The sequence below is a fragment of the Podarcis tiliguerta genome (genome assembly GCF_965153285.1).
Source record: "Podarcis tiliguerta genome assembly, chromosome: 7".
Taxonomy (NCBI): domain Eukaryota; kingdom Metazoa; phylum Chordata; class Lepidosauria; order Squamata; family Lacertidae; genus Podarcis; species Podarcis tiliguerta.
The window spans coordinates 60,411,268-60,439,145 of record NC_139540.1 but is presented as its reverse complement, the minus strand read 5'-3'; the positions used below and the strand labels follow the sequence as shown (position 1 = coordinate 60,439,145).

The 27,878-nt window shown below is 43.1% G+C and overlaps 1 protein-coding gene and 2 long non-coding RNA genes across 9 annotated transcripts in view; 2 read left to right on the top strand and 1 right to left on the bottom strand.

The window, feature by feature from the left end:
- Positions 1 to 1,115: 1,115 nt before the first annotated feature.
- On the bottom strand, positions 1,116 to 16,788 carry ADTRP (androgen dependent TFPI regulating protein). Its single transcript, XM_083449676.1, has 6 exons — positions 16,282 to 16,788; positions 13,096 to 13,230; positions 10,001 to 10,102; positions 4,616 to 4,731; positions 3,351 to 3,502; positions 1,116 to 2,382 (listed from the first exon to the last, which is right to left on the bottom strand). The coding sequence occupies exons 1-6, from the start codon at positions 16,441 to 16,443 to the stop codon at positions 2,336 to 2,338; spliced, it is 714 nt and encodes a 237-aa protein (XP_083305802.1). The 5' UTR covers positions 16,444 to 16,788; the 3' UTR covers positions 1,116 to 2,335.
- LOC310681755 lies at positions 10,109 to 11,525 on the top strand. Its single transcript, XR_014513587.1, has 2 exons — positions 10,109 to 10,289; positions 10,969 to 11,525. It is a non-coding gene; the product is annotated as an uncharacterized lncRNA (long non-coding RNA).
- LOC310681664 overlaps positions 16,629 to 27,878 on the top strand; it is a 32,643-nt gene continuing 21,393 nt past the window's right edge. For all 7 annotated transcript variants that reach the window (XR_014513469.1, XR_014513470.1, XR_014513471.1 and 4 more), the window contains exon 1: positions 16,629 to 16,757. This is a non-coding gene — a long non-coding RNA (uncharacterized lncRNA). The remainder of the gene's footprint in view (positions 16,758 to 27,878) is intronic.

The following is a 27,878-nucleotide window of genomic DNA, read 5'->3' as shown; positions in this document are numbered from 1 at the left end:
CATTCATGCCCAGCTCTAGGCTGTGTGAGTGTGTGGGCATTTGTTCAATAAAAACTTCTAATTTATACAGGGGTTCCACACCTAGGCAGAGAGAATGCAGCTATAAATAAATGTAAAGAAGTGCAAAACTGATACAAATTCTGAATCCTAACTTTAGTTGTTGTTTGGCTGATTAAAAAAAGAAGATAATATTAGTGGTCTATAATTAGATCTCCCCCACCCTATTTTCTTGAAGAATATCCTGATTCACAATGTGAACCCCCTGAATGGTGGTTGGACTTTCTTGGTACTTCTCTGATTTTTTAAATTTTTTTATTAGTGTTGATGTTATTGTTATTATGGCATCTCTGTGCTATTTTGGTTGATCTTCCCCTCCTGGTGAAATCCTGTGGAACTGGACGAAACTCTTATAATATGTTTTCAGATCCACCTACTTTTCTGCTGCAGTAGAGATACTGAATGTTTTTTTAATTGTCCCAGTGACTTTAGCCAATTTGTGGTCCTGTGTGTGTGTGTGTGTGTGAATTTTTACATATTTACTGTCATGAGGTGAGAAAGCACACAACAAAATCAATATGGTTAAGTATTCTCCACTTACCTAAAAGGTGAGAAATTCAGGGCAACACTTCATGGTTTCACTTCCTTTGGAGGGGAGAGAGAGCACAGTGGATATTTACAGCATATTTGGTTTATTTGGAATTATACCAGCAGAGCCTAATGAAAGCAAGCAGACTTGTGAAAAGAGACAGCTAAACTGCTGATTCTGCACCAGATTTTCCGAAGCAACAGTGTATTCCCCATAATTTCCAGGCTAGCAAAAATTTTCTCAGCTGTCTCTACGTCTGTCTGTCTCATTTTCAAAGCTGCCACAGACTTTAGGTGCCTGTTCCCAAATTCTGATGGGTATCACATTCCTAAGGCAGGAAAGAAACTGCAGGTCATTAAAGTACCCCTTTTTACATCCCTGGTCACGGTTGTGCCCAGTTTGTTGGGCACAACCATGACAAGCCCATTTATGCTAATCCAAAAAAGAAAAAGCTACAATCACCACACCATTAAAATAACGGCACTGCCTTTTATGCTTGAGAATGCTGGCCACTGAAGGAAACGATGGGTCATGTTCATTTATTTATTTTATTAACCTTTTCAAAGAATTGCTCCAGTTCTATAAGACTTAATAAGACGCCGAGGCTAATAACAGAAATAAACTAGCAAGTGAGATTAGTAAATGAATGGAAAATGTGGCAGAGAGATTTGTGTTAACCCTCGTGTTAACATAATGTTAAACATAATTACATTATTTTGATTCAGGAGTGCCACATCTAAAACCCAAAAGAGGAAACCATGTAAATGTCAGGAATCTCATTAACTTTTTTTTACTATTTTTTGTAAATGCCTATTAATAATTCGGATTTCAAGCTGCAGCCACGCTGATTTCACTGGACACTTAGCAGATCCACTCTTAGATCATTAAGGATGAATACTTATCCTATGGCATTGAGCTTGAGCACCGGATGCTACGCATTTCTTTAATCTGCAACTGTAAATTCTTTTCCTTAATCATCTGAAATGATGCCATCAGGTTAGTCTTCATGATATAGTACAAAAGATTCATTTAAAGATAGGCAGCCCTTGTCAGTCTGAATTTATTGGCTCTGAATCAGGTCTTCCAGGACCTAGAGTCTAGCCTTTCCTATGCAGGGGTTTCCAAGGGTCTTGATCACATTGGTGCAGTCATTCACAAGCCAAAAACCTCCTATGTCTGCAGCACTCCTCTCAAAGTAGGCTCTTCCCCATCTCTCTCTCTGTGCAGGAGAGGGGAGAAGGGCCCAGTCTCCACCAGAAGAGATGCAAACAGGCATCTAGATTTGCACGGCATTGTGATGACTGCAGCTTCCATAACAATGTAACACACAAGTGTGAAGGTCCAAGGCCTCAGGAGCTGCTTGTGGCTCTCCCAGTGCAGTTTAGGCGCATTGATAGGACTGATGCATTCCACTCCAGACAGTCTGTAGCAGCCTTGGAGGATTCTGTCCTAAGGTATGTACCACTTATTTAATTGGCATACAACAAACCTGTGGCTTGGCATGCCTGGGGATCCATCTTAAGCTTTCTGGAATCAAATTAATCCTCTGGAATCCTGAAAGAGATCCGCCCAAGGGAGACCCTCAAATCCATCCCCAGAATCCAGTTATTTTTTAGAATCTAGATTCGTTGGAAGACACAAAGTGTTGATCAAGCATACGAGAAGGTTCCGCAAGGAGAGATCTTCTTGCTTGACTTCGCTGGCTTCATTCTTAATTCATCTAGGTTTCACTCTGACATCATCCAAGTTTCATTTGCTTTTCTTCTTGTAAATGTCAAGTATTACTACGGAGTCACCTGTGAAATGGCATAAGCAAAAGAAGAAAAATGGCTTACTGGTGAGATGAATGATAGCAATCCAAACACAACTTGATTTTGTTCCATACTGGGGGAAAAGAAGTGAACTCACTTCGGGGCCAGCAGCTGACAGCCCTGGAGCAAAATCTGGACCCTGAACAGAGCCAACAGCCACTCTCTGCATTGCCAAACTAGAAGTAAGAGTGAGCTGCAGGAGAAAGTGTTGCTGGTGAGCCACAAGAGACTGGGAGAGGCAGTGCCCTTTGCTCCCGTTTCAGAGTAGCTCTGCAGCCAGATTATCTGCTAACCAAGGTGTGTGTGGGGGGGTGTCTCACTTCCCCCATGAACAGGCAATCTTATCCACAACTGAGAGACAGACCACCTACTTCAGCAACCCCAAGTTGGTTGGGGGGTCCCATTAACTCCCTGGCACATGGCCCATAATAATCTAGTTTTAGGGTGATTTTGCACATTTACTGACCATGCGAAAGACTGAAGTTTGTTCCATGCATCTTATCTCTATCATGCATACAGGAACACGTGACCAGGGATAGCCTCCCTCTGAAAATGGTAATTACCGGAACTTGCCCCTTCACATATGCACCTGCATGCATGGTGACTATAGGCTTTCTGCTTATTACTAACCTTGTTTGCTAGTTCACTTCTGCTTTTAGCCTCAGTGCAATGTCTTCTTGTCATTTATAGCACTGGACCCACCTACCACCCATGGGAGGGAAATTACAACTAGGGCCTGGCAAGTGAATGTGCAAGCCCTGATTTAACTGTGAGGAATAAGAATCAAGTGACCAGGCAGGGAACTGAGAGAAGCCAAGGGAATTTATTTTCTTTCTTTCCTCCCTTCCCTTTTTAACCTTTCGATGTGCCACCAATGTATAAGAGAAGAACATGTGCAAACTAATTTTTAAAAATGGTAACTTTCGAGGATTTGTTTACAAGACTGGACTCACCCCAAATCATGCGGACGAGGAATTCTCCTGTGTTGTAGTAAAAGAGAGTGACGAAAGCGCTCCCCACAAAAAAGGCAGCTATGCTGGGTGCACTTAGCTTTTCAAAGAGAGGGTACACCCACTTCCCAGTCACCGAGTAAATCCACAGAAACCTAGAAAAGAATGCATTTTAGTTTGGACATCTTAAGTTAGAACATAGCATCCCAGCTGGGCTTGCCGTTTCCTTGGGGAGAATGTGGCATCTAAGGGCCAAAGTACAAGCTAGGACAAACATTTAAAAGGCTTGCTTGAACTGTACATTGAAGAAGAAGAAGAAATGCAGACATGGGGTTCTAGCTCAGAAGGTGTTCTAGTTTCTTTCCCAAAATTGCCACCATTACCCTGCCCCAGCTGCTTTTAGCCCTTGAAGACACACCTGCATTTATTCACAGGTACACAAACACCTAAAAGATCTTTTTTTCTGTCTGGGGTAGCCAGATGTTTTGTTATGCAGATCTCTATGTGGGAACACCATTTAGTGAAAGAAAACAGCAAAAACATAAATGCAAGTCGTCTGACATGGTAAATTTTAGGTAAAGGGGTGGGGGGTAAAGAGGTAGTTCTGAGGAGGTAGTTCATCCCCTTAATACTCTTGTCTGGGATCCAACACCAGACTTGAATGGCAGAGGGCTTGGGCACCAGCAGAGGCTAAGAATATTCAAGGCCTTCCATCCCGGTTCAGAGGATAACATTCAACCCCCCCACCATGATCACACTGCCACATTGCATTAGGATGAGCTTCACCTATGGGCCAGAAGTTCCATTCCTTCTGGAATACGGACACCTTTTTAAAAGCGAGTTTTCTGGGGGAATCTCGAAGGGCCTTGCTCCATACTCACAACAGCCAAACTAATAGCACAAATCACAGCAAGCAAACTCGTGCATGGGAAAGGAATTTCAATAAGCGGCATGAATAATCTCATTAAGTTTAGGATCTGATTAGGCTAAAAAGGCCCCTCATGAGGCCTAATGTATGGTTGTATAATGCACTTGTTCAACAGTTCCAAAGCTTCTCTAAAGTCTGATCAGGGGTCTATTGTAGCTGAATAGTCGGGATTTCTTTCAGCAGGGTTAAGCAAGGACCGTCTTTTCAACAGAGGACTTTGTGGCTGCATGTAATAACTAGGTGAGAGAAGGCATTCCCTCTTGGCTTCCTGCCTGTTAAAGAGGGATGCCAAAGCATCATGTGAAAGAGACTTTCTTCATTAAAAAAACAAAGATCTTACCAACAGACATAGGCAGCACCCCCAATTGCTAATACGCTGATCCCTTTTCCCTTTGATGGAGAACGATGTGGGGTAACCAAGAGATCCATCAGGCACAACGGTAATATAATAGTGTGCTGGGAAGAAAATACAGTGCGTCACACAAAATTGTACTCGTGTTGAATTTATGAAACTCACCATTGCTTACAATAAGGTGTACAGAGCTTTGGCCTGGCCTTTCTAACGCAAGTCTTTCAGCCAATGTCCTGATTGGCTGTTGGCTGAATGTTCTATGTGGTAACGTTCTGGGGCAAAGACAATGGGCTTTTTGTTCTTTCAACCAGAGGATTAAAACAAAAACTCTGCTATTGATTCTCGATGCCTTATTTTAAGGGATATCCCTTCCTTTAGAGCAGTGTGTCCCAAACTTGGGTCTCCAGCTGCTTTTGTACTACAATCCACACCATCCCTGACCACTGGTCCTGTTAGGAGATGGGAGCTGGTCCAAAAACAGCTGGAGACCCAAGTCTGAGAAACCCTGCTTTAGAGGGTTGCTTTGTCCTATATACTACCGGGCCTGTCTTTTTCAGGAAGAAAGGAGATGGGGTTCATGAAGCTGGCAGATGCCTGGATTTTAGCACCTCTGCTCTTTCCCAGAGGAATTCCTGATATCAGAGGCTGTGTCCCATAGCATCAAGGAAAGGAGACACCCTTTCCCCTGGTCTAACCTAGACTTTTGCACCACCCTTGCTTTTGACAGTCAGGATACCCTATGCTGAGTGCCTTCATTCCTTGGTAATGCTGCCAACTTGCTAACAGTAGGTGGAAGGGACGGGGAATAGCTAACACACCCACACCCCAGCCTCAGAACTATCAGGGTAAGGCAACAGTAGAGAGTTTTAATGCGTGCACTGCTGCTATAGCCGTATCTTGCTCTCACCTTTTCAGCATGTACAAGGAAGAAGGGCCGTTGCTCAGTGGTAGAACATGTGATTTGCATGCACAAGGTCCCAAGTTCAAACCCCAGCTTCTCCAGGTAGGGCTGAAACACCTCTGAAACCCTGAAGATCCATCAGTTAGTGTAGACCAGGGGTAACCAACGTGGTGCCTGGCACATGTTGCTGGACTACAACTCCCATCAACCCTGACCATTGACCATACTGGCTGAAGCTGATGGGAGCTGAAGTCCAATATTTGGAAGGCATCACACTGGCTACCCATGGAACAATGCTGAGCTAGAGGAAACTTCATATGTAACTTCCCCTAGAAAACAGGAAGGTACGCCTCACTTAAGGTCACATGATCCAATAGTAGAGGCTAGGAAACTAGCTTATGCAGTGGTACCTTGGTTCTCAAAAGCCTTGGTTCCCAAATGCTGAAAACCCAGAAGTGTGTGTTCCGGTGTTTGAACGTTTTTCAGAAGCCAAACATCCGATGCAGCTGTCAGCTATTGTTTCTGGGGCATCTGCACCAATCAGAACCTGCACCTTGGTTTTCAAACATTTCGGAAGTCAAACAGACTTCCGGAACAGATTAAGTTTGGACTTTTGTTTTTGCTATTTATTTTGCGTTTTTGAGGCTTTTTCAGTTAATTTGTTTTTGTGACTATGTGGAACCCAGTTCAGCTACTGAATCAATGTGTGACTATGGAAATGGATAAAAGCCCCCCATCCAAACAATGACTATCGTCGGTGTAGTAAGATTTTTTTTATATTATTTTTATCATCTACAGTACTGTCTTATTTATTTTATAGTACAGTAAAATGATTATTGCTTTCATTTTATGGATCAATGCTCTCATTAGATAGTAAAATTCATGTTAAATTCCTGTTTTAGGGGTTGTTTTTAAAAGTCTGGAACAGATTAATCTGTTTTGCATTACTTTCTATGGGAAAGCACACCTTGAATGCTTTGGTTTTGGAACAGACTTCCAGAACGGATTAAGTTTGAGAACCAAGGTACCACTGTACAGATATAGATAGATGGTGCATTTTAATAATAATAATATCCTGTCATTCCATAGTGCGTGCTCTATATTTTTAGGTTCACTTGGCTCTGGCGACTGTACTATTTCTAGAACCTTCGTATGTTTTGCCTGTTATTGCAAAACACAGAAGTACTGCATGATTGACTAGTTATTGCAAAGCTTTCCATTTGCCACTGGCTTTCAATTAGCTCTCTAAATGAATTCTTTTTACTAGACAATGGAAAGCTGACTGCTGCAATGGCATTAGTAATGGACCATATACTGCAACTTAAAACTAGTTGAAAGCCCTTTAAATGCATTTTGTTTTTTTCTCAGGCAAAGTGGTCCCTACTCATAGCAATTTTTAATATGACTCTAGTCACACCACACACCATGAGTCATTAAAGGCAATTAAACTTCATTGCCACTATAATGTATTGTTTAATCTAGCATTCATTCAAATAAATGCAAGCTTTGTTCTTTAAGCAAATAATTTAAAAAACCTGTTTAAAAAGCAAGACTTAATAATTAGGCCTGGACTGACACCAATCTCCAAGGGTTGGCAAAAATGGCTGGAAACAGTGACTCATTCTTGTATTTTCCTTTAACAGTTTTCTTTTCAGCTTCACTTGTAACAAGTGAAACTGAAAAAGGAAAACAATTATCACAGAGAGGGGAGAAAAGGCATTATTTCTCAGTCCTCCCGCTCCCTCACTCTAAAAAACAAAAAGCAAACCAAACCCCAAACCCACTAATTTGAACAAAAGCTGTATGTAATGATTTTGCTGTTAATGAATGGGTTGCTTAAAATACTGTATTACGTTCCGACTGCTTATGAAAGTTTTTTTTTTACTTTGAGTTCTGTATTACTTTGTTTTGATTTATTTACTGATACAAGCTAATTAAATGCTTTGCTTTCTGAGGGAAAGCATATTAGTTTTCCACCCTTACTGAGATGGCATAATACGATGCTAGCAGTTTCAGTTTACAGTGATACCTCGGGTTCAGAACTTTATTCGTTCCGGAGGTCCGTTCTTAACCTGAAACTGTTCTTAACCCGAGACACCACTTTAGCTAATGGGGCTTCCTGCCACCGCCGTGCGATTTCTGTTCTGTTCTGAAACAAAGTTCTTAACCCGAGGTACTATTTCTGGGTTAGCAAAGTCTGTAACCTGAAGCGTCTGTAACCCGAGGTACCACTGTATGGAAAAGGTTTTCTTGGGGGAATCTACATTTGTCTGAGGCAGCGGTTCCAAATGTCCAACCCTTAGAGAACGCTTTCCAGATAGAATTGCCTGTACTGGTGGTGTCTCTGCAGGTCTGCTATAAAACCCCTGAACACTGCAAAGGATTCTGGGAAGTGGCACACAGTCAGTTAATATGGAGTATTGGCCAGGTTTGATGGGCCATACCATCATCGCTCGCAGTCAGGGCATTCTACAATGCATGCAACATTCCCTAGGGGGCACTATGGGGCTGAGGCCTCTACAGCCCACCCACCCCATGTCTGTTGGGATGGGGCTCTGGCACGCAAATATCACCTCAGGAGGAGGCCTGGTCCCATCCCTGGATATGCATGGTGGGTGGTCTTGGTAGGTATGAAACTTCCTTTTCTTACAGATGAAGTAGGTAAACAGTTAGCAAGTGAAGGACAGCATCCCAGTAGGTTAAAGGTTTTCCCTGCCCCAACCCTCCCCATACAAATATTACTGATTATTCACAGATGTGAACAAGTTCTCCTGAATCAAGTTCCAGTGTACGTGGGGATATGTTTTGCCTTCCTTCTCCCTGCACTGGCCCATGGCGGTTATCTAGTAAGGCAAGTTTGGGGCAATGTGATGGTGCTTAGCTCTTCTTAACTCTTCTGCCTCCTTCAAAACTTCACAGATTTGTTCATAAGGGAACATGAATCGCTTAGAAATTTCTGGTTTTCTTAGGAAGCACGGAAAGAACAAATCTTAGCTGAAGGGATCCATCATTCAGCTCCATGCCTAGGTTGAATAATTCATGCAAAATGATTTGCCCATTGAGCGAGTGTCACATCACTTCTGAAAAATGGGCTCATTCTAACTTCTCGGAAACATAAAAGATTTAAGCTATGACTTTTTAATGTTTTGTTTGTTTAAACAGGTTCATAAGGCTTGTGGCTGCTAGCCTGCACCGATTTTCCACATGTGCCAATGGAAGTGGCTCAGTCCCACCATGCCATACTCTGCTGGTGTGAGGATAATGTTAGAGGAAACTAACATTATAGGGTGTCAAGAGGTCAGATCATAAAAATGGGTCTTTATGTAGCACCCATCTATGTTGTAGCCTATAATGGCACTGAGTAGGGAATCCAGGCTGAGTCTTGGATATGATTGCTGTTTCATTTGTTTTGGTTCTTATGACTCATTGTCCTTCTTCCACATGACTAGCATTCCAGAGGAGCGAGTGATGCAAACAAACCCATTTGTGCAGACGATAAAGGCAGAATTTGGGTTGTCACTGCAAGGAATATTGATCTTTTCGTAGCACTGCCCTGAGTAAGAGCCAGTAGCCTCATTCACTACGGAAGGTTTATAGAATCAAGCTTGAACGTCTTGAGTATGATGGTTATTTCATTCATTTAGGCTCTTACGATTCATACTGAACTTTTTCACCCACCTATTCCCAAGACGACATGTCGTGAATTCTGCACACACCCACAGCTTCTATTTTACTGGTAGCATCTTTGCCCAGAGCAGTAAAGACCTCCCCCCCCCCCCATTTCCTTTCATTTCTGTTTTTGGCTAAAAATGAAATTTAAAATGTAAGATGCAGGAGTCAGCCAGCCATCATTTTTGCACTGCTGCTTGTTGTTTCTACTCACATTTGCTGCTCGACTGGAGAGCTCCTGCTACATACCTTTTTGGATTCTTTTACTCCGTTCTAAAAACCACCAAACATTCATTTGTATTCCCAGACATTCTGCATTGTATAACACTCTGTTTACAGCAACAGCACTCTCATTCTTTTATATGCACTGCAGTAACCTAGAAAGTGTCTCTCTCTCCCCACCCTATCCTGCCACCCCGTTTAATGACTTCACATCTTTCAATTGACTTACACTTGGCAAGCAACAATTCACTGATATTTTCCCCTATGCTTTAAGGCTTTCTTTAGCAATTCACATGCCCACTCATTGCCCGTCTTGGCTTAAAGAGAAAGCAAGGAAGCTACAAATAAAAATTTGCAGAATCTGGGCATGTTCCTGCCAAAGTTACTGTAAGCACATCTTATTAAATTTGATGAGAGAGATTAAGTATATATTGACTCTCCCACCGAGATCAGTAGGAATTAAAAGTGCATAATTGGCTGGATCATGTCTGCTTTCCCTTGCATCCATCATGCGATGTTTGAATATTTATTGCAAATTGCCTTTGTTCCATTTTGCTGTTGTTGTTTTATATTTTACTCACCATAGCATGATTCAGCCATAAAGGAAGGAAGCCATCAAGGCTCTTGGGATAAACAAGCTCCCGATCATAAAGGTATAGTGTCCAAAACAACGTAAACACTATCTGAAACAGAGTATTAAAAGAAAAAGGTGATGAGTTTATCTAACACAAGCATCTAACAAAGTACTTTCCACTTCTCTCAGATAGAGAACTGTGGCAAGCTTCTTCCTGTCACAGCACTCCAGAATAATGAGTTGTGAAATGAGGGGCTGGGATTCACTTATGCAAGGTTTCAAACACTATCACAACAGTATGTATTTTATTATTTTAGAAATCATTTACTGCTGTAACCAACTCTGGGCCACAGAACCTACATAAGCCTTTAGTCCTGGAAAATGTGATGTACAGGCGACAACCATTTTGTGAGGGGGTTCTGTTCCTGGCCCCCGCGCACATTGGCAGAGTGTGCATAAGCCCTCTCCACCCTGTTACTCCCCTACCACATTCCTCTCTCTTCTGGGATCAAAAGAATCCATGTGTTGGCGGCCGTATGACAAATGGATGCACCTTAAATGGTTGCCCCCTGTAGCAAAAAAAAAAAAGGCAACATGAATCTTCACATGACTTTCTCCACATGTTCAGTTAATGTGTATGGGCGGAGAGGGGTTTCTGCCTGCTGGCCATATCAAGTGCCCCTGAGCAGTCCAGAGGGTTACTCTTCCTACACTGGGTAATCAAAGCCAGTTAACACATATACAGCACTAGACTGACAGGCTTCCTGAAAACTTCAGTGTTCCCCAAAGTCCTGAAATTCAGAGCAAATATAAGAACTGTGCTCAGATTATGTTTACTACAACTAATAATAATTATGCATTTATAAAATCATATTGATTGCCTTCTGTTTGGGTACAAAGAGTGCTGTATGATTAAAAGCACACTAGCTATTAAAAAAACACCTATGCAAGCAGTTGTCTAATTACTTTTCCTAGGGATGCTCTCTCCTTCGCAATGTTTGATTTGGGAAGAATTTTGTTACTTTTCTCTCACCTCCGCAACATGCATTTAAAGTAGGAGAGCTGTAGTATACCCTTCCCAGAGCCACAATTTCCCAGGATTCCTTGGGGAAAGCCATGTTCTTCAACTGTTATCTTTGGCAAAGACTGGCATGAGCAGGGAAAGAGGGAAAGCCGTGAAGACCACCAGGAGCTGCTTTCTGGGCTAAAAATCCACAAAGCCCAGTGAAAACTATTCAGACCTCATATACAGTGGCACTTTTTCAGCTGGTCTGTCTGGGATCTGTTTTATCCTGAAGACGCCAAGGATGCAAAGCATGGACACCATTGCCAAGCAACGGGCCCTTCCACTGGGTGAGAAAGCCAGTAAGGTCTTTATAGTATGAACAATAACCAGATGGGGAGAAAGAGAACTGTGATTTCAACCCTTCTATCAGAAATGGCCTGAGCTTTTTTGCTGCATGAGGTGAAGGACAAGATTTCCCCCATCTCTGTTCTATGCACAGAAGCCAATTAAACTTATTTCAACACTGGTGACGGAATAGTGTCCTTTACTAGGCAGCAGGTTAGTTTGGAAGGGCCAAGACAGGCTGTATAGCATACCCAAGCCTGTCTTTCCACAGAGGAGAAAGACAGGCTTTAAGCCGAAAAAGTGAATATTAGCTATTGATAAATCTTTCTCAATGGGTGCATTTCAACACAAGAAAAATAATTACAACATCAGTTGTGTTTTCTTGGCCTTGTTTTCTCTGCTGAGTGTGAGTCCACATTAGAGCAAACCAGGGACACAGGAGCCGAGAAAGGATGTTCTCCTACTAAAAATAGTAAGCATCGTTTATAAACAGAAGCAAGTCCCTCTCTACACTTAGTGATCCCTCACACCTGGTGATCCCTCTATGGGAGTAGAAAAAAATGGCTTTGGAAACAGTACACTCTGCTCATTTTTCACCGAAATAAATTGTCTCAATTTTACCTGACTTTCCTTGCTTGCATTTTCACAGGTTTAAAGTGGAGTATTAGTGTTTGATGCTTACTCTACTACATAGCTACACGTGAATTATTTTTTCATACTAAACATGGGACGCTTCAAGTGAAATGTGTTTAACTGAGGCTGAGGTTCAGTTCAGGCATATTTTGGCAATATGCAGCAGAAAACAGAAGTGTGAGTATAAACACACCCACACATATCCCTTCTGTTGCATGTTGTAAGATGCTAAATGGCCCTTAAGGTACTTATCTGGATTTTGGAAGTCGGCAGATAAAAAAAGGTAAAAAGGGGTCCCTGGATGGTTAAATCCAGTCAAAGGTGACTATGGGTTTCGGCGCTCATCTCACTTCAGGCGGCATTTGTCCACAAACAGATTTCCAGATTATGTGGCCAGAACGGCTAAACCGCTTCTGGTGCAACGGAACACTGTGATGGAAGCCAGAGTGCACGGAAATACGATTTACCTTCTTGCCATGGCGGTACCTATTTATCTAATTACACTGGTATGCTTTCAAACTGCTAAGTTGGCAGAAGCTGGGATAGAGCAACAGGAGCTCACCCTGTCGCAAGGATTTGAACCGCTGACCTTCCGATCAGCAAGCCCAAGAGGGTCAGTGCTTTAGATCACAGCACCACCCACTCCCTGATAAGGCAGCAGGTAATATTCATTGGGAAAATAGGAAGTTAGATATAGAGATACAGTACAGAGTGCATCTAGGTTGATATTGTCTGCAATGATCTGCAATAGCTCTCCAGAATTTCAGATGGGGCCTTTGCCTGCTCTACCTGGAGATGTCAGGAATCAAACCATCTTTCTTTGTTTCAGTTGCCTTGCTTGGTTTTTGAAAACATGAAGCAGTTGTATTCTATAACACACCAAGTGTCTTTCAGGCAATTATATATGCTGTTTATATATACTGCTACTATTACAGTATCAATAAAATAATAGTAATAATGAACTATCTTTAATGAATTCTCATTAGTAATAATGTGTTATCATTCATGAGTTATCATTACTTAAAGCATCGTTGGCTCAGAACAATCCTTCCAAAGTAACTAGCGCTTGTCTTCTAATAGTGGCATAATAATGATGATTATGTGTATTTGAAACTCACCATGGAGATCGGAAAGGCCAGGCTGACAAAGATCAAGTCTCTGAAGGGGAACATGGACTTAGCAAGTCGCAGTTGCTTCATTAATACCAGCGCGTCAGTCAGCAAGGAGATCCCGAAGTAAACAGCCTGCACAACCTAAATTAATTACAGCTAATGAGAAGATCTTCATCCATTTTTAATTGTACACACCTCAGTGAACTCTTAAGAAGGCAGTTTTCAGGGTGAACCATGAATCAGCACTGTGGAAAATGCCACTAGCTATATCTATCTTATTTACTGAGAGTGTTTTAATAAATTAGTTTGGGTGGTAAACTTTAACATTGTATTGTTTAATAGACTTACATAACGTTTTATGAGAACTAAGTAGCTTTGTTAGCATGAATGTGCAAAGATCCACTAATTTAAAAAAAAAATCACCTCTAGGGAGTATTATAGCTTATCTGCAAGGTAGCAGTACAGCTATAGACAGACTCTAAAGTTGTGTACACACTGTCATTTACTCTGCATCCAGTGTGATCCCACTTCTGGTTTGGAAAGTGGTGTACACACAATGTTAGTCACAATCCAGCTCCATCCTGTCATTTCTTAGAAAATACTGCATTTTGATGTGCTGTTCGCCAAACCAGCTTCAATAGGAATTGAGGGGGGAAATGGCCACCTGTATTGTAAGCTGGTGATATGTACTCAGCCTTAGCAGAGGTCACAAAGGAAATAAAATATTCTAAGTTACATTGAGAGACCGCAATATAAATAAATGAAGGAACAACATTATACGTGAAATTTCAGAGAGGATAAGTTTAGTCTTTAGGCCAATCGTGTTCCGGAGAATAAAGCAAGGTGTTCCAAAGGGTAGGCCTCCACTGACAGTCACATCCACACCATATACTTAAAGTACATGCCTTCCTTAAAAAAGCTGGGAACTGTAGTTTACCCCTCACAGAGCTAAAACTCCTAACACCCTTAAACTACACGGACTGCATGAAGGGGTACAATATGTTTTTGTCCACTTAGCTTAAGTCACAAATCTGGCTTAATGGTTTATGCATGTATGAAAAAGTAAAAAAAGTTGTCAACTGCAAAGTGTTCAACTGCAGAAAAATAGTAGCGTAGGGTATACATTAGCAGAGACTTCCTAACTTTATGATCAATCCAACAGCAGAAAAAGGGCCAAGGCACAAAGAGCTGCCTTAGATATGCCTGTGTCTTGGAGTCTGCGTCTCCCCCGCCTTTCAACAGCAGATTTTGGACTCCCTACCATATCACACATTGCGTTTCAGTGTTGTTGTTTTTTAATCCGCAACAATGAGTCTTGTGATACTTGAAAGACTAAGAGCTTTATTCTGGCATTTGCTTTCACAGAAAGCAATCTGCTTTTTCAGTGTTGATCTGTTAAGGTGCCACAAGACAGTGTTGTTCCTGCTCCAACAGACTAACACAGTGGCCCCTCTGAAACTTTACTTGGGGGGGGGGGGAGGAAAATCTATAGCCCTCCAGATGATGACACCATCCCTGACCACTGCCCAGGAAAAGGAGAGGCACCTGCACAGCAAGGGATGAACATAAGCAAAAGCAGTTAACACAGATTTTAGGAGCAAATTAGACCTGATGGCCAAAGACCCATGGAGAGAGAGAGAGAGAGAGAGAGAGAGAGAGACCCAGCCGGGTGTGCTTCTGAATCCCTAGGAAATTATGGAGGGTGTGTATAATTTAAACTGCAGCATGGGGTGGAAGATTCAACACATCTCCTGCACAACTACTACTATTACACACTATCCACAGCTTAGTAAAAGCTATCCCCCCCCCATGGTCTCTTGACACTGGAATTAACTCGTGCAAGGTACTGGGGTGGCTTTAAAAAAGTCTTTTTGGTGGGAAACCACAGGCAGGAAAAGCATTCTGCTTCCCTGCCCACATAGAATCATAGAATTGGAAGAGACTCTGAGGATCATCTAGTCCACCCCCCTGCTGTGCAGGTAGCACCCCCTGGCCAGCCCCAGAGACACCATTTGCCTGGGGAGCTTGTAGCCAGGGCTGTTGCAACGAACAGCTGTGCAAGCCTTTGGGAGGCAGAGATGCAAGAGGGCATCAGAGGAGGGAGGAACGGAAAGAGGGACAGAGGCCAGTGTTGCTCGCAACAACCCCTGACCACCATTTCCATGCACCCCAGGGTGCCATGGAACACTGGTTGAAAACCACTGCCCTACGGGGATCAAACTTGCAACCTTGGCATTACCAGCAAGCTTGTTGTTTTCTCCTGCTCCAGAAGCCAGGACCCAAACCGATGGATTCAAGTTACAGGAAAGGAGATTCCAACTGAACAGCAGGAAGAACTTTCTGACAGTAAAAGCTGTTCCACAGTGGAACAGATTCCCTCTCCTTCCTTGGAGGTTTTTAAGCAGAGGTTGGATGGCCATCCATCACAAGATGCATCAGTTGTGATTCCTACATTACAAGGGGTTGGACTAGATGACTCTGGGGATCTCTTCCAATTCTATTATTTCCTGCTAGGGTTGCCACCTTTGCTCTGGCAAAATACAGGGCAGGGCACCCCCCCCCCCCCCAAATCTGGTGCTGAAGTGACTTCTGAGCATCTCATTGCAATCTATTGCAACCTAACAGGACGGCCCCTCTGGAATTTGTCACCCGGGCATGCACACACACACACACACACACACACACACACACACGAAATTGCAAATCTGCCTCTGCTTTGCTACACAGAGTTTAAATACAGTGACCTTTCACCCAGAGTTTCAAATGCATGCATTTGCAGAGGACTCCACAGCTTGGCAGAGAGGGAAGACCAAACCTGAAATACAGGTCAAAACCGTAACAAATACAGTACATAACATTTCACTTGGAAATGTGGGAAGATCCTGTATTATACAGGTGGCAACCCCAACCTGCGCTGTACGTATTTCAAACCCGCCCCTCTCCCCCCGCCCACTAGTTTCAATGGATGGCTAAGGGGCTTCAGGCTAGTGAAACGTATAACTCTAGCCTAGGTCGGGGGTTCGTGGCCGTGGGGACCCCCGTGACCCTCCTCCTGTCACGGCAAGCTGCCCTTGGACCGCCGCCGGTCTCCTGAAGCGCCGATGGCGGGAAGCGAAAGCACCCGCCCCCTCTTTCCCCTCAGACTGAGGCGAGAGGGGAAGGCCTGGCTCGGCCTCCGCGCGCGCCGCTTACCAGGTTGAGGACGGTCAGGAACTTCCACGGCCCGCCGTAGGCGACGAGGTTGTCCGGTTTCTTCTCGCCAGGTCTCGTCCCTAGCTTGCTGATGAAGTCGAGGAGGAACACGTACCAGGCGAGAGCGAGGCCGTGGAAGAGGAAGAGCGAAGAGACCTTCATGGCGCGCGCGGTGGGGGAACCGGCAGCGGCTCCTCCTTCGCCGCCGCGGGAAGCCGAACGGGGAAGCTAGTCAGCGGGCATCACATTGGCAGCAGCGGCCGAAGTTTTGGATGCCCTTCCCGTTTTCCTTTGCCGCTGCCGTTCGTTCACGTGAGGCCAGGCTTCGACCTTTGGATTTATATGCTCTCCCTCGAGATTACTCGGGGAGATTAAGGGCCCGAGTTGCATAAGTTTTCGCATGTTTTCGAGGATGGGAGTGGAGCTGGAGGCGTGGGAATCACTAGCTTACTGGCATGGCGAAGTTTTCCTTTGAGGTGCTTTGCTTAAAACCATAACCACCCGCCTCGCGAGTCTCTGTTGTTGTTGCGACAGTAGCCCAGGCCAGAGGTTTTCAACCGGCTCCCTTGACCAACTTTCTTTCTGCAGCATCCCTGTGGGGCTCAGGGACCCAGTTATGCCAACCCTTGCCTGCCGAGCTAGCAGACCCTTTTTCAAACACCCTCCTTTGTGGAGTGTTCCCTCAGCCTCCTTTCCCCTTTCCTTGGGAGTCCTCTGGCCTGCTGCTGCCCCTAGTTTCTGACCTGCACCCCCCCCCCAGCCCTGCCCCAAAGAGAGGTGCCTGCCAGAGCTTATGGCCAGGGATGCTGCAACAGACAGCTGTGCAAGCCTTCGGGAGACTTGAGAAGGCATCGGAGGAGGGAAGGAAGGAAAGAAAGAGGGACAGAGGCCAGAGTTGCCCATGGCACCCCTGGCCATCATTCAAGGCACCCCAGGATGCCACAGCACACCGGTTGAAAGCCACTGGTCTAGGCACACTTTTGGATATGGTGAATGAAGACCTGAGGTCTGCTAGTAGTAGCCCAGACCTGTTGCAGCTTTGGGCTTTCACAAACACTTCCAGGGTTTGCGGTCTTGTGCATGCTGGGCTGAAAGTGAGCCACATAGTGGGACTCAGAGGACTCCCCCCCCCCATAAACTACTTGAGGGCCCTCCAAAGGTTAATGGGCGTTGCCACTCAAATGGTGTGCGTTGGTTGCTATGTGTGATTGATTATGTGGGGCTTACCTGGCCACCCCCCTCATATTTTATTCGAGTTGGCATCCAGGAAACATGTGCAGAGCGACACTCTCAATATTCCATGTGAGCGCCTGGTGCCTTGTTTGCTTAGCTTTATCCTTGAACTCCATCCATGCTGGCATGTTATATTAACACATTTTCAGAATGTGCCAAGCAGGTGTAAACCTTAAAGAGCAGGCTGAAGAAACAAAGGTCATGGGTAACGGAGCTTAGGTGTTCCTCTTAACTGAGCTGCTGCTTATACGCTTGTTTGTCTAATCACATTAAATTCTAGACACTGCGGCCAGAGAGGAATATAGTTGTAGTGGGGGATGTGGAGAGAAGCAGCCCACGGCTAACAGGAGTGCTCCAGATAATATCAGTTGCACATTGTACTGATACAAAGATTTTCTAAAGCAGGCCATCACTACTATGCCCATTCTGTGCCAGGAGCATTTATTCACTGCTTTGTGACTTTTTCAGAGGACTAACAGAGCATGCAGCTTATCAGAGCTGCCCCCCCCCCCCCCCGCAAATGTTAGCCTTTGCGTTCAGTGTTCAAAACTAGATAGGTGCCAGGCACATTTTGCACTTGTGACCAAGTGAAGATGCCCAGGACCCTGGATGGCACCTGACATCTCCACCATCTGGAGGTGCATGCCTGGGGATCATTGGGTCTTGACACACTAATACTCCATCCTGTAGAATTCTATCAGATATATTTTATCTGCATGGTCGGAATGAATCTCAGGAACAAAAATGCTTTTTCTGTGCGGCCTGAGCAGGAGCAGTGAGCAACGTTAATTGTTGTTTCTTGTTTTCACTCACGCCACTCCATTGCCTCACTCACAGTTGTGAAGAATATTCTTATGTTATGAATGGTCTGTATCGCCATTAAGAAAAAGAGGTAGGAATTGGCCAGTATCTATGTGGACTGTCCTTGGATCAAGTGACTTTTCTTTAAGTTCTCAAAGTTCTTAATTTAGCCCAAGGTTGTCATCTGAACTAGCCAGATGTTTAACTGAGAATCAATCACAGTCAGTACGTCATTTAAAAAATAAGACTTTAGAGCTGCCTTACCCAAAAATGGCAACTAGACATTATGTTTTGGCGACTGTAACCTTGGCTTAAGGGGGCATTTGTGCCCAGCTGATATATCTGAATTTTTAACACTGTTTGCATTGTATACCTCGTAAGTCCATACACACCTAATGGAGGCTGTGGTTTTGAGATTTGAGTGAGATTTGAGTGTTAGTTATACAACTGCCCAGCTTAAGGGATTTTCTAGTGCTGAGCTATGAACGTAACAAGTGTCAGTTTTTCATCTCATGTGGAAGTGCTGTGAGAAGCATGATAATTTCCTGGATGAATCAGTGAGAGTCAAGCATCTTTTTTTATGCATAACTTGTAGATATAGCTCACACATCCTTAACATAAGCTAAGGATATGTATGTTCATAGATATCACTGTGGAGTTATCAGATGGTTGCTTAAATATGGCAAAGGAAGCCTCCTATACACCATTGTGTTTATTGATTTATTTATATTTCGTAGATTTATGTACCACCCTTTATCCTAAGATCGCAGGGTGGTTCACAGAATAAGTATTGCATATGGAGCGTGTGCAAAGTCAGCATGCATTGCCACCCCTCCCTGCTGATTAATAGTTTGGATTGCTATCTGCTAAGGCAAAGAATGCTGTTATGAAATGCACTTCCCATGCAGTGCTGCAATCCAATTTTTTAGATTCATCTGATGGTATTAGTAAGCACGTGGATGGAGTAACACAGTACAGTACTTGGACTTTCGAAAAACTCTCTCGCCAAAGACTTCCGAGTAAGCTGAGGAGTTGTGGAATAAGAGGAAGTGCCCTCTTATTGATCAGTAACTGGTTAAATAACAAGAAGCAGAGTGTACGGATAAATGGACAATTCTTGCAAAGGAGATATTAAGACATGGGTTTCTCCAAGGAGTTGCATTAGGGAAGTGGTGCTTTTTAACTTTCTCATAAATGATCTGGAGTTAGGGGTGAGCAGTGAGAAGGACAGGTTTGCTGATGACACCTGTAACGGTTCTAGGGGTTGCTCGTGCGTAACCACAGCTGCAAGAATACTTGTGGCAAAATATTGGAAAACAGAAAAAGTACCACAAATGACAGAATGGCAAGTTAAGATTTGTGAGTTTTGCCAAGATGGCAAAAATGACTGCATCAATCGGGCTGCTCCAATCAAAAATTCTATACAGAATGGGAATGCATAGGGGAATACATGAAGAAATATGGTGTTAAAGCAGAACTCTTAATAGGCAATTGTTAAACGTGTAAGGACAAAATAAGTAATTATAATTTAACAGTTTTCATGTTACTCTATTTTATTAAAGCAACTAGAAAGAAATATTATGATGGGAAGATCTCACACAGGTGAAGGGAAGCAGTGGGGAGGAGGGGAGGGTTAGGTTGAATATGGGAAATAAAGTAATATATGGGACAGCAAAGGATATAATAGATTTTTATAGAATAGTAATATATTGTAACCAGAATAGAAGTTCAAAAGGGGAAGTAAATGTATTTTTAGTATTTTCATTATTTTAATAGTTATTATTATTTCTTATCGGTAGATGGCAATGTTAATTTAGGCTTCTTCGTTTTGCTGTCTGTATAATTTTCTGAAGTCAATAATTAAACAAAAAAACAAAAGTTGATGGGCATTGCAAGGTGGGGCTCATCTGCCTCCCTATTTTATTCAAGTTGGCACACCTGGATGTTAGGACACATTGACTATTTATCTCAACAGATTAGGTTGTTCTTAAGCATGTTCTTAGGATTGATTTGGCAGCCAGCTGCCTACCGTGCTTGTTGGCCTTGTAATTGTGGTCTGTTTGATGTTGGAATAAGGCTGGCTTTTTAAAAAGTTTCTTTTGCATTTTCTCTTAATTTCCCATCAAATAATTCCATTCTGTGCAGCATTCAAAGATTCCTAGATTTCTTTGTCACATGCTTCAGATTTCTTCCTACCAGCAAATTCTGGCTGTTCTTATAGATTTTTAGTCACTGAATTAATCATCAAAGGAGAAAGCTTGTTCAGGGCTAGCAAATCAATATTTTGCTCAGCCATTCTGAATTCTCCCATGTTCTTTCTGATTAAAACAGCCTGACTCTTCATTTGTTCAAGCGCTCCACTTAAGCATCCTGTTCTCTCAGCTGACCTCAATAAGCAGCGAGCCTGATCTTAGCAAACTTGTCCTACAAGTTTCTTTCGTCGGTTTTTGGGAATGAATTTTTGTTTCACGGGTCAAAGGCTATAGCTCAGTTATGATGCACATGCTTTTCACACACATCCTGTGGCCTTTAGTTGAAAGGCTCTGCTTGAGACCCTAATGTATCACTGCCAGTCACAATATTCAGTCCTGGGCTAGATGTAGAAGTTATTTGTTTCTTAGTGCCGGGGATGTTTTTCATGCTCAAGCCCCCTTCACAGGTCTTCAGCAAGTGAGTTGTGACCAGGTGCATCACAAGTCCATACTAGGTGGGTCAGAGCAAAGCTGTTTTCCACCATATTGTATTCCACCTTTGGATAACCAGACCAAAAAAGGGCACTATAAGGAATGTGTAGACTAGGATCCAAGTGGGCTGAAAGCAAAGAGTAAGGTTACCATAACTTCCATCATAAAGCTTCAGTATGCTGATGACAATGTAGTGTGTGCACACTCAGAGGATGAGGATGAGCTCCAAACCATCCTAAATATCTTCGAAGAGGCTTACGGAAGCTTGGCCTATTGCTCAGTATCCAAAAAAACCCAAAGTGCTACACCAGCAACCACAAAACAACCCCTCTGCAGCACCGCAAGTCCAACTTAATGGTGTAACGTTGGAAAATGTCAACCTCATTTCCTACCTGGGCAGTTATCTTTCCACAAGGGCCAACATGGATGGCAAAATCCAGCATTGCCTGAGCTCTGTGAGTGCAGCTTTCTCCCGACTGAAGTGCAGAGTGTTTGAGGACCAGGACATTCACAGGGAAACCAAAATGCTCGTATACAAAGCCATTGTACTACCAACGTTACACTTGCGAAACATGGTCCACTTATAAACGTCATCTCCATCTAACTCCTCAAAAGATTCCATCAATAGTATCTCCAAAAAAATTTACACATCACATGGGAAGACAGGCAAACTAATGTCTGTGTACTGGAAGAAGCAAAGATCACCAGTGTCGAAGCAATGATTCTTCAACATCAACATCAACTTCATTGGACTGGTCATGTTCAGATGCCTGATGATTGTCTTCCAAAGCAACTACTCTACTCCCAACTTAAGAATAGAAAGCGAAATATGGTGGACAACAAAAGAGGTTTAAAGATGTTCTCAAGGCAAATCTTTAAAAATGTACAGGGTAGTATAAGCACTGATAACTGGGAAACACTTGGAGAACAGCCTTTACCAAAGATGTTGTGGACTTTGAAGAAGCATGAACTCAGGGCAGAAAGGAGAAATGAGCTAGGAGGAAGGCACGTTTGGCAAACCCTCACCATGATCAACTCCCACCCGGAAACATATTTCCCTACTGTGGAAGGATGTGTGGATCCAGAGCTGGCCTCCACGGTCACTTACGGACTCACTACGATGACCATTTTCATGGAAGACAATCTTACTCGGCAACGAGTGATCACCAAAGAAGAATGGATTCCAGCTTCAGATAACCAGACCGAAAAGGGGCAGTTCATGTGTGTCTAGATTAGGATGTGTTCTGAGGAGATTTTCATTTTATCAGTTTCTACAAGTGCTTCAATGTGGCAGGAGAAAGGCATATATTTATTATTATTATTATTTATTAAGATACATATGTCTGCTTGTGCATTTCTCCTGCCACATTGCAGCACTGGTTTTCATTTAGTAATTCTGAGTTAACACTATGTATATTGCTCAGTGAATTGCTATTTTAGGATTAATAACATTCATTACTACCAGTATTAAGTATAAATCCAATGTGAAAGGGGGTCCCATGATGCAGCTCGGGAGTCGAAGGTAGATTCTGGGTCTGGACCAGTTGAAGCTCTAGCTCAGTTACTGGCATCTTCAGTTGAGGATCTCACTACCAAGTCTAGAAAAGGGTGAGGAAAAACAATATTTATGTCATGTGATGCAGCATCTTATTTGTTATTGGCCTACAAGTCTCATAGCTGTTTTTTGTGGTTCTCCTGCACGCTCATTTTCTCAGAAGCATATCTTAAAGCAAGATTAGTGTCCTGCTGCAACTGTGCCGACAAATTGGTGCCCCTTGTGTCCACCGCAGTCCCATCTCTGACCAGTACTTCTTTTAAAGCTCTGTATTTACAATACTGTACTATGCAAGATTATTCAGCACCAGTAATTAGTTTTCCTGTGTTCTTGGCACCTTTTGCTTAACGTTGTGTCCTCCTTTAAAATGGCATCAAAAGCCCTTTAACTTTTATAACAACAAAGTCTTGTGTGACACCTCAAAAACGAATAAGTCCACTTCATCAAATGCATGGTTATCAACATTACAGGTACATAGAATCATAGAGTTGGAAGGGACCCAAGGGTCATCTAGTCCAACCCCCTGCAATGCAGGAATCTCAGCTAAAGCATCCATGACAGATGGCCATTAGAACCTCCAATAGAATCATAGAACATACATTCACTTCACTCCAACAAGTGTGTGTGTGTGTGTGTGTGTGTGTGTGTTGTGATCAGTACCCAAGACCTTGGAAGGAAGGGAGAGACATCTTGCACAAACTGTTGTTCTATCCAAAATTCAAAAGTGGATTAAACATGGCAAAAATATTTCCTTTGGCAATTCCAAATATATGAATCTTTGTGTTGGCCTGGGACATTTTCTGATTGCCTCAGCCGCTCAGGGCAGCTTTCAACAGATATAAAAGTGTAATAAAACATCAAACTTTTAAAACTTCCCTATACAGGGCTGCCTTCAGGTTTCTTCTAAAATTGTATAGTTATTTATCTCCTTGACATCTGATGGGAGGCGTTCCACAGGGTGGGTGTCATTACTGAGAAGGTAGAGGCTGTTGGCACAATTCTATGCCTTTTGCCTCAAAAGTAAGACAAATGTAAGTGGGCTTAGGATTGTGCCCTTTGCTCCTTTCCAGAGCTGGACTCATGTATTTTCTGGCTTTAAAAAAATGCATTAGGCACCATATCCCCTGTAGCAAGGTACAGTGGTACCTTGGGTTAAGTACTTAATTCGTTCCAGAGGTCCATACTTTACCTGAAACTGTTCTTAACCTGAAGCACCACTTTAGCTAATGGGGCCTCCTCCTGCTGCTGTGCCGCCGGAGCACGATTTAGGTTCTCATCCTGAAGCAAAGTTCTTAACCCGAGGTAATATTTCTGGGTTAGCGGAGTCTGTAAGCTGAAGCGTATGTAACCTGAGGTACCACTGTACTCTTATCCAGGGCTAGAAGAGGGTGTTACTGGTGCTAGATTGAACTTGTGTGCATTGGTGCCATCAGTGCAGTACTTTGGGACAGAGGTTCTGGGTTCACCTTAGGGGAATGAACAGGAGAGTCTCCGAACACACCAGGGCTGGCTTACCACCTTTTAAAGGAAAGGATGCAATACATGTTGCCAACTAAAATTAAGAAGAGCGGATAAGGCTATTAAGCCCAAAGTCTCTAATTACCTAACTGCATTGTACTTGGGGGCGGAGATACATGACCTAGGAAGGCCTGTAAAAAAGATTTTTATCCACAGCATTCCTTGCAGCAAGAAAGAACTTCACTGCCACCTAATGAATTAGCAGTGTTAGTTCTTTGCAATAAGCATGCCAAGGGAATCAAAGCACTCCAGCTAGATAGGGAAAGGTTTATGAGTGGCGCTTATTATATCTGCTGTTGTATCAATGCAAAGCTACGCAGGGGATCATGGGCTTAGCCTGGATTTTTGTGGGGGGGGGTAGGCCTTTTGTTGGGGGGAGCAGAACCTCAGTCTGCTGTGTCTTTTTTTATTGATGGGGGGCAGCTGCCCCTCCCTGCCCCCCTTGGCTGTGCCCATGCAGGGGATAATATATTTAAATCTTTGAATGAAGCTCAGTAGGAATACAAAAGGCCAAAACAAAATGGGTCTCCTTAAACTTTGATGTACGTAAGTCTTATTGTACTTTCATGTTCAATTCTGAGATGCGCAAACCCGTTTTAAGAGAAAAGTAAGAATGCTTACAAGTTCACTTGCGTACTACAAAAAGTGTAGAAATTGTGAGCTAATCTGACCCTCTTAAAATCAAAAAACTTTACACTGGTTTGTTACCAAACTGGCAAAAGGGTTTGCTGCAATATTGATTTTTAATATATATAATGTAAACCAGAAAAGGTAAAAGAGTAAAGGTATGGTTTGGGTAGGCAGAAACAAATAAATATTTTATTTAAAAGATGTATGTATTTATGTAAATATTAATTTAATAATTATGCATGTTAAACTTATTGGAATATTTCTGATCTGACATGACCTGACCTGATCCTTTGTGGAGAATGCATTTTCTTTATTTTTTGATAAATAATAATAATTTATTACCTATTCCTCATCTATCTGATTGGTTTGCAGAAGCCACTCTGGGTGGCTTCCAACGTAATAAAAACACAGCAAAACATCAAACATTAAAAACTTCCTAGTACAGGGCTGCTTTCAAATGAGCAAGTGGCGACCCTAAAGGAGACTCTCTTGCCAATATATCTGGCTGTTGTATGGGAGAGGGTCTAACATAGCTCCTGGATATGCTAGAACATACCTTTCCCCACTCTGTCAGACATCGACGCAGGCAGCAAGACATTTATGTAGAGTGAATTTCAAGTCAGTCCTGATTCTAAGGTCTACTCCAGAATTTCATTGGAGTGGAATGATCTCATTCTGCTCCCCGCCCACCAGAACTTTGCAAAACAGAACCAGATGGTTCCACCCATTCCTTGTTAAATTGAGTAATGGGGTGCAGATGCATTTTGACTCCAGTGGCCATGCATTTACAGTGGTACCTCGGGTTAAGAACTTAATTCGTTCTGGAGGTCTGTTCTTAAGCTGAAACTGTTCTTAACCTGAGGTACCACTTTAGCTAATGGGGCCTCCCGCTGCAGCCGCACGATTTCTGTTCTCATCCTGAAGCAAAGTTCTTAACCTGAGGTACTATTTCTGGGTTACCGGAGTCTGTAACCTGAGGTGTATGTAACCTGAAGTGTATGTAACCCGAGGTACCACTGTACATGCATTCATGTAACTCAATAGCAGAGCACATGCTTCGTATGCAGAAGGTCCCATGTTCAGTTCATGGCTTCAGTTCCATGGAGGACAAGGGAAATAGTCCTGAACCCCTAGAGCTCTACTGTTAGTCACAGTGTAGACACAGCATGGGGCTAGATGGGACATAATATAAGGCTGTTTGGTGTGCTTGCTGCACTATTTTCCTCCTATGCTCCCATAACTGTCATCAATAATGCAGAGTCTCAGCTATTCTGTAATAAGTACAGCAAGATCCTTTGTGAGCTGAAACATTTCAGTATTTTATTTAAGGGTAAACTGTTATGGTCAGTTTACAGGCAGACTTTCCAGTGAAGGACAGGCCATTGCAGAACAAATGATTGCAACTTACAAGCTGGGCAAGAACCATCTCCAGAACCTCAGTGTGAGAACAGGGTTATTGCAAATGCACAAACTATGGATGCACTAACTCTCAGATGGTCATCTGAATCCATTCCACATCAGGTGCCAGGCAAGGCAGGGGTAAATCAAGTAACCAAAGGAAACTTCATTGTGATTCGGTATTTGTCAACTCAAGGCAGGACATGATTTTCACAAAACGCAGCAAAGTGAGCTTCCAGCCTCAGGCCAGTTACTCAAACCCAACTTTTCAAAGGTGCCCCCATAGGAATGCGAGTTTGTAATGCTGCAGCAAAGAAGTGAGAGCCATATCCACTCAGGAGGCTTTGGACAGAGCCAAAGTTATAAAGCTTTTTGGCCCTCCAAGAAATCCCCTTTTACTGCAGTTTTTTCCTCAGAGACTATTAAAGCAATTTCATAGCTATGTTGCAATCTGCTCCCACCTTCCCTTCCCCCTGCCTCCTTTTTCTCCAAGGAGAAAATGAACCACGGGGTGTTGGCAAGACTTTTTTTCCACCCCTCCCACCCCCTTAAAAAAATGTAATTTGAGTTCACTTGGCTGTTTATTTGCAGCTTCTAAAGAGCTGGACTCCTAAAAGTAGATGCCTCAAAGAGGATGCATGGCCATCACTGATTTCCCAAGAACCAGAGTTGCACAGCATTTCCTTGGCTGCTGAGCTGCTTTCCCTTACCATCTTGGAACTGTCTGTATCCACTGTGTTGTGAAGTCTGGGAAAGCGAGGTGCTTTAGAAGTTAATGCCCAGAGAAAATATAACCAGTGATAACTGCAGTCAAATTAGAAGTGATTATAATTACAGTTGGAAAGGGGCATTTTGCTCTTAATTCCCATTTTATTAAGTATAAATTAATTGGAGACCTAGAGTGCCTACTGGACTGAATGCTGAGTGTGGAATTACTTCAGTCAAAACTCATCTTGGCTATGGATTCACTGGGTGGCAGCTGAAAAGCTGCACGTTCCTCAGCAAGTCTGTATTAAGCATTACTTTACATACCACTACAGAATGGGCCCTCACTTTGCATTTATTTTTGCAGCTGAAATGATCTACCCCTGAAGTAGAATTTACCTGACAATTAATTTCATTTATATTTCAGTCTTCCTCCAAAATATATAGAAAACCATTTCAGCCTCAAAACCACCTGGTGGGCTGGGTTGGACTGAGAGATAGCAACTTGCACAAGGTCACCTAGTAAGCTTCACAGCTGAGCAGAGATGTTAACATGGGTTTTCCATATGCAAACTGAGCGTGGGGACACTATGCCATTCATTTTATACACTGTGCACTATATTCTGTGCCCTCATAAAAGGCAGACTGTTTCAAGAGAATTGCAGTGAATGAGTACCTGGTTTCTGAAGTATTAACTTCCATGCAAATGCCGAAAATAGAATGCGGACAAGGAGAGTAGGATGTGGGGTTCAGCATGGCTCGACAGACTTGTTGCACTATTCTTTTTTGGGTAAATCAGGCAGGCATCAAGTGGGACAGACTTTTGGTGGGCATATACAGCATGTATATGTACACTACAGACTTACATGGGCTTTCTATAAATTTAGCTGTAATGGTTTCCCTATAGAATCCTGAACTGTTGTTCAGTGAAGGTGCTGAGTCCTCTAATAGAAGTCCCTAGCTATCCAAATGGAGCTACAGTTACCAAAGTTTATTAATAAGACAGTGTGGCAGTTAACGAAGACAGGAGTGCCTGGCGCGCTCTGGTCCATGGGGTCACGAAGAGTTGGACA